This window comes from Opisthorchis viverrini (assembly GCF_000715545.1).
Source record: "Opisthorchis viverrini unplaced genomic scaffold opera_v5_340, whole genome shotgun sequence".
In the NCBI taxonomy this organism is placed as follows: domain Eukaryota; kingdom Metazoa; phylum Platyhelminthes; class Trematoda; order Opisthorchiida; family Opisthorchiidae; genus Opisthorchis; species Opisthorchis viverrini.
Window position 1 is genome coordinate 24,579 of NW_008751999.1, and position 12,720 is coordinate 37,298.

Below are 12,720 nucleotides of genomic sequence, written 5' to 3' on the forward strand. Positions count from 1 at the left end.
AAGATGTAGCCAATGCTTTCCCTCCCTGATGCTCATGGGCTTGCCTGTCCCTTGGCGAGACCAGAAATCTTAGTATTACTTAGACTAACATGCACTGTGTAACTGAATAGAAGCTTATACTTTTCCCTCAACTTATAGTTGAATCAGCCCCTAAATGTAACTTATTCGGATGAGGTTAGTTTTTGGAACCCATTTTCGCTGCCAGATGAGCTTAAATATCCTAGTGAAGACAAAACACAGATTTACCAGCATATTCGAACAACCACGTTAAAAGCACACCATACCCAGCGGCCCGAGGTTGCTTTAGACAGAAAAAAGCTAGTTTAGAAGTATTCCATTTCATGTAGTTGCCATGTGGGACACATTACAACCATGTGAAACAAATCATGAAGAACACAACACTAACAGGGCTGAAAGCCGAAGAGATCATCTCAAGAGGGTGGTTAGATTTCAAGACAATAAAAAGTAACAAAAGGTTGGTCTCTGAGGGTTGTCTACTGCACAAAATCGTATTCTAACGCCCGGTTCTCGAGTCCCTTATGCTTTTTCAAATGTCATACTGAGGTTAATCTGTGCTATGTTACCAGCTCCATACCCAATCGTCTGTTAAGATGTGCACGGTAATCACATTATTGTGCAACCGGATATATTCGAGTGAAGAACTTTCCTAATGACAGTTTCTATGACGTTTCTCTGCATTTTTTTGAAAGAAAATGGCATTTTATTTTTATTCTGTCATAAAATATGCTATAAATAAGTTTTGTTTAAGTTGTGTACCCCGCCAAGACCATATAACGTCAAGATTGACGACACTTTCTGCAAATATGTGAGATGGTGGGGCGGGTTGTGATATGTCGACCATTCTCACCTTGCTGAATAACGTTTAAAAAATGTCAATCTCAAAGCTATCTGAAGGCAGTTTAGGATGCCCGATTTGAATTAATCTGCTATTTTCTCTGCAAACATTTGCCCAATTTAACTTTTATATCTACAGAAATATCAAATAATGAGTGAATTCGCTATCGTAACGAATTTGACTTTTTCAACTTCCGGTATTTGTACAGCATTCAAAGGAGAATGCTTCATCAGCGGAGTGCATTTTTTATGAAGGAAGGAAACATTAGTGATTCCAGAGAATTGAAAAATCGATTCATGCTAGATGAAGGGTTACCTCGTTATGAAATCTGTCCTTTGAGAGCTGTGCAACATGAACCGAAATGTCGTCACATCGGATCGTCGAAAACCAAGGCTATCATGCATCCAAAGACATTTGTCTAGCAAACTGAAAAATCTTATGAGCGGTGAGCACTGTACAGAAATAGGAAAAACCAAGACGACAGAAAGTCTTGCCTAGTGAGCTGGAGACAGACACAAACAGAGAATAAATGACAACTCCAGCATATTTAAACCCTGCTGTCTGGCTAATATCACCTGTGACTGACATTTGCCAAATCTACAAGCGTGTTATATAAGCAGCGTACGGTAGGTGTCTGAAAGTTCTAAAAGCCAAAGGACACGATTGATTCACTAGGGAAATGGTTTGCTCGTTATGGTGTTTTAGGCCCAAAAGATATGATAATGGCTAGCAGTAGCATAGACACCATATTTTAGAAGGAGTTCTTTGATATAGAGGAACGGAGTGCTATTCTATACTAATTTCACATTATTTTGTAATTTCACCACCGGCTGTTTCCTGAAAGCAAACTTGCAAGATGCTTACCCATTCGCTTAAATTCCGCTGCTTGTCGCGTGACACATGTCGATCGAACTGGTTTCTGATAAACATGTAGATTTACAACTCATAACGTTTAATTAATATTTCAACCTTGCCGCTGTCCCTCCCAGGAAGCAATATCCTCCAAGTAGAATGCTTACTCTAGTGATACTCTAACTTTTCTGGCTTCTTCCATCGACTGTCTTTGCTTTGAGATGGCATCACGAAAATACTCCTTGGAAAATTTCTCCAGCCAGATGGACGCGATGACGCAACACAATGCGGAGTAGTTTATTATTTATTAAGTTCCCACTTAGTCAAGTTGATTTTGTCTGTATGTTAGAAGACAACTACGTCGTGAACCACGCGGCACAAATAGCATTCATCTTGAATATCCCACTTGACAAGAGCTAACCATCATTTTACGAAATTTCAAGAGCTCGCTGGCCCGCTGATTTGCGAATACATCATAGGGTCATATATACAGCTCTTCCGTTTCATGACATACCGACTTGCATCTAACAACGTATTACGTCTGTGGCTAAACGGTGTGGTGCTTTCCTCTTTGGTCACTCTACAACAAGCAGCATTTCTTCTAGGTGATACTGTGAGGCTTTCTCGACTAGAGGATAATAGAATGGTGCAGCATAGTGTCCACATCGGGATCACCTTAAATGATTATTCATCGAAATTAAAAAACGCCTACGTCTCACCATTGAAATTTTGTTTTTCACTGCTTAACTTAAAAAAATCATTTGGAAAACCTGTTTGAAAGATAGTCTCATCTTTGAGGCAAACTACCTCAAGACAATCCAATCAAAGCGTGGATAGAAGCTCGCATGTTGCACCAGGTTAGTCAATTTTAAAGTTACGATAATTAGAGGTTAACATAAGGTACAGCTCCTGGTTAGTTCGATTATATTAAAACGGACTATGATTCCACCTTTCGTTTCATAACTCCTCCCGAAAGATGAGGTGAATACAAGCAAAATTAATGAACGTTCCATTGACTACTTTGCAATTCAGATTAGATGAAGCAAAACCTTGACTCACGAACTTGCAAAAACCCTGGATTCACTGAGATTTACTTCTCGCACCGGCCGACTAAGTGTAAACACGATCGTTTGGCCAAATTATGTGTATGGGTTTCATTTTTGTCTCTGTCTGCTCAATTCAACCTTTTTTCACTTTCTGGTAATTAGTAAGAGAGGCATTCAACACAATACGAAGTCTGATTGACTCAGGTATGAATATTCCTTGTGATTAAATAAGCAAACCTCGCATCCAATTGGGTAATCAAAGCTCCATCGGAGTTTGATGAAAATTTGCTACTGCTTATGAGTGCTTTACTACATTTGCATGGTTTCCAACTAGACAGGACAAAAGAATACGACATTTACTTTCCTGAAGGTGAGCCTAAGTACACATAATAATCGTAAATTTCATCGTACACAAGAAAGCGGACCTGTTTTTTCTTTAGCCTTGAAACCTAAATCAAATGTACACTGAACAGCTGCAAAATACAGAGGCCTATTTGATGACCACTGGAAATACCAGTTTTGTATTCCAGCGCTAAAAATCTTGGTTCCTCAAAGAAGATGCGCACACTGATGGTAAATACCACCATAAGTTTACGTGCCACAAACGCTTACAATTAGTTGCTTGAGAAAGAATAGTTTTTCCGTCCAATAAAGCGAACTACTCACAAGGTTGCTGAAAATTCTTTGGCAACGCATGACGAGTTTTTGTTTCTTCTGGGGAGTCACCAGGTACGCACTTTCCCCGATTTTCCATCAATCATGTTATGTCTGGACCCGAATTGTACGAAAACAGTGAAGTACACTCATTCGTAAACCAGTTTGGTTTCCATGGGAGATTCATCTGAATTAGGTAGAACGTGTGGTTGAGGAAACCTCGAGTATTACACCTACTTGATGAGCTTCAAGAAGGTCGAAGATTTTCCAGCAACCATGTGAGTAGTTTTCTTTAGGAAAATGTGCTGTAATATCTCGGATAGCCCACCATCTGAAACAAGAGGCGGCCTTTGTTCAGTACATTGAATTAAAGAACATCATAAACGAGGAATCCAGTTGAGTCTCTCGTGAAAACCGAATTGTAGTCAGAAATATTTGAATTTCTAAATAATGCTAACAGAGGAAACTAATCTCCATCTTCCTATCGCCATCGGCCTTGTCCGGTATGCAGATGGAAAGAGACCTCATTACTTGCAATCGATAAACGTCCCATCGATTTACATGGGATCTTCATCTTAGGGACCTACCAACATCGCATTGTTTAATATGGATATGCTTCACGAGAATTAATGACCTAAATACTGCTAAAAATTCATTCGTTGATCTTAAGTACGGGATTAGTTTCCCTTTGAAGAAACTGTGCTGTCGTGTCTAATTTGGCGTAGGAAAAATGCGGCAAGCTTCCTCTTCTCAACAAATGCATTAAGGAAGAGAAATACATGCTACATTTTAAAATGAGTTCCGCGAAACCTTTGGGTGCAATATGTACACTGAATACACTGAAAGTCGACTATTTTGACGGAACAAATTTTTCACAAACCTGTGAGGAAGAAATAAAACCGGAAACTTGGAGTTGGTTGTAACAAAAATTGACCAGTTAAGGTAAGAAATGGCTAACCTGAGTGAGGAAGAAACGAGAAAGCAACCAACGTATTGGACGTTCGCGACCGAATAATAACAGGTCAATAATGAGATAGTTACATAGACCACGTATATCGGTCTTAAGCCGTGATTTCAATTTGTTGTTTGATATAATGAGCACAGGTGTCTACAGTGATGACCTGCCACAGCAGCGTCACAAGCAGATGGAATTTAAGAAGTTCTTTACAGCACATAGTGCACATAGTCCAATTTAGTGAACCAATAACTGAGTGTAAGAGGCAACTGAGGAAATCGGAAGCCTAATGGAAATGCGAATTCTTCCACTCTAACAATTGTTATTGTGATTACTTCGGATAATGTGTGTTACTGCTGAGTGCAGCGTATTCAAACGAATATTCCAAGCTTCCAGCAACCAAACTATACTTTCAATGAATAGCAAAATTTGAGTAGCATGCTTTTAACTGATGGTGAACTTACAGTGTACGTGCCACGATATTCGTTAATGCACCGCCCTCCAGATATTCCATTACAACCCACAACTCATTGCCAATCAGGTGGCTTGAGTACATCTCAACGATGTTCGGATGTTGATAGTGACGCATGATCATAACCTACGGAAGGGAGAAAATCAACAAAGCCAAAAAATTAATCTTCTTTCCAAATAAAGTTACACTACGTCACTCTGACTGGATATGATAACAAGGAAACGCCGTCTGTGTAGGGGAAGACGAATAAACGGTGAACCGAGGGCAGTACATCACGCAGAGCTTCAATAGACTGAACAGTGGCCACCTGATCAAGTACATATTTGGAAGAGGATACAAAACAGTGGTGATTTAATTACCTTGTTCTCCCGGATGTATTAAACCGCAGTTCAGTTAGTAGTGAAAAAACTCGTGCTTGCATTTAAGCTGCGGTGAAGCAAGTGCTACTTGTATGGTACAATGTAAACCTGAAGCGTCCACCATGTGTTCAATACTTGTGACGCCCAGACAGACAGTGAGCAGTGGCTAGCATTCGAAGAAAGGTGCGGAAATCATTGTTTTGATTTGAGCTTAGAGTTCAACAGTGGATCAGCGGGATCAAGACGTGCTGAGAAAACGGAGTTGTGAAATATCTCCTAACAGCCAATTTAGTCAAGAAAAAAAAGGCGTAGACAATAGGGCTTTCCACCATCCTTTTGTTCGTGGTTGTGGTTAGTCTAAGGTTTTCTCAGGAATGCCATTCAGTCATCCAGTTTGAACCGTGTAAGATGAGGCGGGGCATTTTCTTCTATCCGTATAGTAACCCCATTTGGAATCACGCCGGACAGACACAAAACCCAGTGCTGGCCACTTTCGCGGTGGCACAATCAAACAGCTCACCACGATGACAAGTATCAACCTCTCCGCATCTCTATCAGTAGATCTAATATGCAAGGCATTTGTTAGCAAGTAATACACCAAAGCGATACTTTAGCCCTCATAGGTTACTCAAACTAGCAATGACCGCATTGGCAGCCGCAACTTATGACTTCAAACATATAAGTGTGAGTTAAATATCCTCTGAGGCAGCATTAATCTTAGCTACCACTGCGCAATCCTTCTTGAGCAGAACAAAACAAACTTTCAGCCTAATAGTTCGTGAGTAATTGTAACTGCCCAGAAAGCGACTGTGCTGGACATATTAATTATACATTCACAACACACTCGCGATCTTTCAGCTTTTTACTCCACCACCAGTATCATGTAATTTTATATTGCAGGTCACTGGAAAGACCATCTAATTGATGGTAATTTGTCCCGACAGTTCCTTCTGACACACGGCATTTACTGTCAAGGTTTTTATAATTGCATACGCAAAGATTTTGCAAAAATTCACGTATGATTCAGACATCTCGAAATAGTGCTTTGTCAGCAATTTGGCGTATGTGAGAAGCTGGTCGTCAGTTTAGTTTCTATATTTGGGTTATGAAGAGTTTTACACAGACATAGTTGGAAAAACTGCCAAAATGTCTGCAAAAAAGGGGAAATTTGATGCATTCACTTAATTTCGGTCGGTATATATTTCAATTTCTGGCGTTTTTAAACAATTGCTGAACACAATTCCTAAATTACGGATTTGACCGAAGCTGGACCTTGAAGACATCGGTCACAGTGATTAAATTTCACTGGATTTCGTCCATTAGATGGCATACGTAGGCTGACCTGGTTTGCGATTATTCGGTGTACCTAGTGAGTGGTAAGATGAACCAGGTCGGTAGCGTCCACCTTAAATTGGAGGTCTCGTTTTTTAAGCCACTCATTTACCAAGACGAAATACTAGTCACATCCCGGATAGCGTTTAGTCCAGTTCTACTGGATAATGATAACATACTTGAGACCACAATGCTTTTGTTGACGCTCGTTGGGGATTGCTGCCAAGACTATATGATAATTAATTTTTTCTTGGCCGGCTTGGAATTTACTGACAGGTCACGACGTAAAACTCTAAACAAGTCGGACTGTCATTAGGACCGCTGCAGTTTGCCGCTTGCCTTTGGAAGCATAAAACCTGACGAAATGTGCCATTTTAAGCAAGATAGGACATGGGAAATTATGGGAAACATATCTGAATATCGAAAGTTTTGTTAAGTTTGTGTGCTCGTGTCAGGATGCATATGGTTAGTTTGAAAATCTCTGGAACTTCCAGAAAACTCGGTGTGATTGCAGATTTACAGTTATTCTTGTTGAACGTGGAGTAAATTAGGTTTGATAGAGAAGACAAATCTAAGGAAGCATTTATAGAAACGATGAAAATGAGATGCATTCCGGGTGTATCCTGTATTCTCCAGTCAAACTTGTGCTGTGTGGCCAATGCCTTGTGACTACACAACAGAAGAACATAAATGGATCTGCGAGTTCGCCTGTAGTCGAGCGTTCAGTTGGGCTTCTTAAGTTTTTGGAACGGTGCGTCACCAAATCATATTTCAGCTGCCATATTGCCGCGCAACATATGACAAACTGAAATTTTGGATTAATCGGTAGGACTTTCGTGGAGGTTTAACAACTCACACTGAGGTGTCTCTACTGAAGAAAAAGTGCTCTTTGCTCACAAGAAAATAAACATTATTGGTGAATACAAAATCTGCAAAATTTCGCTGACCAAGTCAGCATGATCACTCTATCAACTCCGTATAATTTTGGCATAGGCCGTTGGTCCACATACCCGAATCTGCGTTTCTTCCACATTTTCTTGCAGACCAAAATAGTGTCCACAATCTTCGTTTTTTAAGCGCAGCCATGGATACCACCGCACTGTAACTTGACGGCTCCACACAGCCTTACTGTTTCATCAACTTGACAAAGAAAGGTAATTGTGATCCGATTTGGTCCAATTTCGGTCAATCTCGAGGTTATGCTTGTGCGATTCCTATACGAAACTCGCAAATCCACTGACTGCGTCCTTAGAATAATTCCTGTGGGACCAGGTTTTTTTCTATTAGCTCAATCCTCACTAAACAATCGACTGGACGATGCAGCTTAATATTCGTGTATGGTGCCTACCTACCGGAGGCTCACAGTATTACAGCAAAGTGAAAAAGAGCACATTAGGGAACATGCGTCAATATGATTACTAAAATTCGGAGCTAGAACACTAGACCCCGAGATCTCACTAGGCAGAGCTTCAAGAAACCTGCTATTCGTCAGAAGCAGCTGATGATTGCGAGAAAAAGTCCCGATATCATTTTATATATTATTAGCTATTAAATGTCAGTCTAAAATTTGCATCGCGTCGCACTGTTTATTTCCACATGCAAAAGTTGACCAATGCGTTTTTAGCCTACCGTTGTATGGCAGGGTTATAAAAACACTGTTCATAATGCGACGAGTGACTGCAACCTCATATTCTACGCCCGGTTGTCCGAATATCCAGAGCAAACCTTAATTGGACACGTGGATACGCACCCTTTGCGTGCACACATGAGTAAAACATCACTTTCTAGAGGCCTTTTGCAATAAAACACATATCTTCATAGTTTCGACGATGCTGGAGAAACCCGAATCAGGTGACGGCCAAGGATAATTGTGGCGTCGATGAGTGAGCACGCCGGCCTGCAGGTAGTGCGAAATCAGTAGCAACTATATGAGCCCGCACCTGGCGCATGTGATATAATCAACTGGTGAATCGCGGCATGGTCAATGTGACCTAGATCACGTGATATCGGGAGTCAGACACGAGAACCACCCTACCCATAACTAATGAGGCAAGCAATGGAAATCAACCGTTATTGAGCAAAATTGGCAGCACCACATAGGGTCGGCATATAGTCGAGAACCTCAGCAGTACTCATCATTTAGTGGGCTTCCTAGGCAGTCGTGAAGGCTTACGTTAGACCTGTGTAGGCTGTGGACCACTTCCATAGTTTTCCATTAAATTAAATGCTCTTGGATTCGGTAAAATTGCTTCTTATATGTTTAATAAACGGAAAATAGATGAAATTTTCGCTTCCTAAGTAAAAATATACACGTTTGGGTTCGATAATTTTTTTCAGTCTATAAAGCACTCAGATGCCTACAGAGCGAAATTACATCATAAAGGCACGAAAAAGATCCATATTTTACACAGGGATTTGAAGAAGTGTGCTTCCGAAAAAAATTCAAATGTTTCACTCCAGACCTTCACTTATCAAAGCTCGTTGTGGCAAACTATTTTGCATCTAAAGGGGTGGTAGATCTGTCTAGTGATGTGCATAGGTGAACTCCAATTTTTGAGCAACTTTGCCGCAGTTGTATGTGACGTGGAATGAACTCACAGATGCATGTCTGTGTACAGATCGACGGACCAGGCTGGTTTCTCCATTCCATACTATGTTACACAACTTTTCTAATCCTTGTGAGAAATGTGAATTCAAGGAAGTTCCTTCCTGAAAAATCCCTTCAGGCACGTGTGTGTTCGACTTATCTATAAAAGTAGTTGCATCAACCACAGCATGGCTAATGTAGCTATAAACCATGTGCCGAAGGCACACTGGTCCCTGCTGCTACAGCTTCGACCACCGGAAAACGGGAAAGTGCAATATACAACCAAGTCTCGGAGGCGAACCAGTTTGTTCAGAAGTCGGGTAGCATAGATTTGATGCAAGAGCGCCATTGGCTGTTCGACTAGGCCATTTCCGCCAGTGTCATTAACCAATGCTGAAATGGGGTCGCAATTCAGGGAGGCGGCAGTTGTTCGCCCGACTAAGGTTACTGGTTAGTGTTTTCGTACTTCGCTGCCAGGTCATACACTGTCCACCACTCAGTCGCTTCCACTGAGAACAGGGCTGGAGAAAAGAGCTCTGTGAGGCAGACGGTCTTCTGGCATGCGGAGTCCCAACCAGCACAACCTATGAAGCGTGAGTAATTCATCAATCGCAGGAGAGTTCCTTCTCCCCAAGACCATCTGGCGTACCTCAGGATTACTAATCCAATGTTCCCACCAGACCTGACCAATGCTTTGGAGACGCCGAGGATGAAATACTGACATCTTCCGTATGTCCTCTGCGCGTAGGGGCCAAGTTTCTGGTCCATAAAATAGTACGGATCGCACCGCCGCAGTGTAAACTTTCCCCTTGATAAATAAACCGACGTCACGTCGGCGCCATAGGTGTCGGAGGTTGGGTAAAAGCTGCCCTGGCCTTTCCGATTCGAGAAATAATCTCATCTCCAGCCAGTCCACCGGAACTTATGAAGCTGCCTAGGTAAACAAATTTATTTACCACGTCGAGTGGCCCACCTGCAAGCATGAGGAGTGGGTTTGATCCCACCCAGTCTTGTAGCAGAACGTTACACTCTGCAGGTGTGAAGTACATGCCAAACCGTGCGGCATAGTTATTTAGGTCATTTAGAATCGTTTGCATTTGAGAATGATCTGAACTAGGAAGAGCACTATCGTCTGCAGACTCAAAGTCCGTAAGAGAACATCCCGGTGGCATTTCGACACCCAAGATTTCAGGGGATGCTTCTGATCGCCAGACGCTGCCAAAGTTGCTGACAATCGACAGAATTAAAAGTAGCCTAAAATTCAGAAAGCGTCTGAAGCGTGACGCTGTCCAAGATTTCCCAAGGCAAAGATATGGTCAAGCATCCTCAGTCAGGGAAAAAGCCAGCTTGACTCCCACGAATGTCTTCCCCGATAATCCATAAACCCACGCAAACTATTGCCAGAGAGCAACTTGTATGCGACGAATACCAGGCTGACACTGCGATGGTTTTCACATGACGTTCTTGCTCCCTTGTTGAAAACTGGAATGACGGTGAAGGAGCTCCATTAGACTTGTATCCTGTTCTCGTTCAATATCCTCAAGTTGTTAGGCTGTTCAACAAGATCTCACAACCTTTAAAGTGCGCGGTGTGTAGACCATCCGGGCTAGGTTTCTTTATGCGCTTCAGGATTGAAATCTCACACTGAATTTAGGTGGTGGTTGTGGATTGGTGTCAACGTTCCATTCAGACCCGCCTGGTTCTTCTAGCGGTTGTATTGAAGGAGATCAGGTGGACTGTTCTGTGAAGTGCTTAGCTCACCGCTCAAGACGGCGATTGAGGGAGTGAATAGTTGTTCAGTCCTTTTTCGCATACTGTCTCATTGATACCTGCCTTATTTTGATAGGTTGATCGGATCAGTTAAAACCAAGCGCGGCTGTTTTCTGCACCGAAAGCCTCCTCCACCTCCCAGGTCTTCGAAATCCACCAGCGTTCTCTGTCATTCTTGAAGCTCCTGATTATCCGAGTGCGCCACCATAGTCGCCAGTTGCTGGTAGTCTTTCTGGCAGCAATAGAATCTGCTGATCTCGACGATATCCACTGTTCATTTAGTCAAGTCGGATGAGCTGAAAAACAGTTCTGAAAGCTCAAAGCATTGCTTATTTAAATCGCTTCCATTCATCATCCAAGCACTTTTCGTCGTCCATATGACTGTGCGTTTCCAGTAGCAGCCTAGCTAGATCAGCTCGATACTCTTCAACCACTGAAACTTTTCGAACTTGATGCACGGAGTTGCTCTTTTATGGCACGTGTAGTGCTGGTGGAAGGCGAAGAACTAAGTGGGTCTTGACCATGGCGTGATCAGAGTCAAGTTGCGTACCCCCAAAAGGAACGACGGTCCTTAACTGAGTCTCTCCATCGGTAACTGATATCCATATGGTTCCACGACTGTCTTATGATAGGTGGAAGCGTTTGTGTTAGAAGTTCGTACTGACTAGGAACAGACGATGACCTGCACACGATTCAAGATGTTGGTCCCTGTTATCTGTACGCTCAGCAACAAATTCATATCTACCACCCAACTGTGATTCTGCCGGCCCTAGTCGTCCAACTATGGCATTCATATCACTCGTCAGGATTACTATGTCCGTCCTCCTTACCCACCGAAGTAGTCGTGACAGATCTTGATAAAACTTGTCCTTCTCAGTCTCAGAAATGCAGTCTGTTGGGGCGTTTGCTAATACAACAAACAAACACCGTTCATCGCACCGAGCGCACGACGTGATTCTACAGAAATCTGCTGGCTTTGCTTAAGGCGAGCGGACCTCCCAAATGCACTAACAGGATTAAGTTTTTTGTTTCAAGAACGCCTGTGTCTTCCATAGAAGGCGGAAAATCTATGTATTCAACTGAATAGAAAAACCGAGAATAGCTCACGAAAACCTTGAAACAATAGAAAAAGAAACTAATCACATCGAGGCTGAAATTCATTCGACAATTCGGGATCACCTCTATAAAACTCTCAGTCGTACCGTCACACTACATAAACAGCAGCAATATCTCTGTCTGTTCGTACTGGTAGGTTTTGTAATGAAAGAATTCGATTATCTGGTGTTTTTCCGCCAGCAAACTTAACCGAAGCTACAGGTTGTGAAAACCATATTGACCTGATCTCATTAGGAGTATCCGGGTAAGTTTCTGAGTTACTGTTAGACTACTGAAAGCAAACATGTATATTATTTCTGGCTAAATGCTTCAAGTTCTGTCTGGATTATTAGGATATCAGGAGGACCAACGTAACTCGGTGGGAAACTTAAGCGGTTCAAAATAACTTAGTGTATACTCGTTTAATGAGCTGACTGGTTCGAAGCAGAATGAACAAATGTGTCCTGAGGTTTCACTAAGATTGAAGTATAGTTCGAAATCTGAACTGACTAAAAGTACATCTAGCCTACTGATTTTCGCCGTTATGCTCGATAATTTGATCCGGGCAACTACCGTAACCAGGCTAAACCACCAATTTATCAGGTGACACCCGGCTGTTCTTACCTGCCATCTGTCTGACGGTGGTGTCACTGTTGTAAGGACCTGGCCTATATAATCTCGCTTGGCCCGTTGCTTGGTGATTTACACTGTTTTGCTCTTCCGCCAGGCTTCTAAAGTAGGG

The 12,720-nt window shown here is 42.2% G+C and overlaps 1 protein-coding gene across 1 annotated transcript in view; it reads right to left on the bottom strand.

The window, feature by feature from the left end:
- Positions 1-12,720, bottom strand: part of T265_10176 (hypothetical protein) — a gene marked incomplete at both ends in the record, with an annotated part of 106,892 nt that overhangs the window by 18,876 nt on the left and 75,296 nt on the right. Inside the window, one exon of the mRNA XM_009176469.1 lies at positions 4,828-4,961. Coding sequence (XP_009174733.1) covers positions 4,828-4,961 — 134 coding nt within the window. The remainder of the gene's footprint in view (positions 1-4,827; positions 4,962-12,720) is intronic.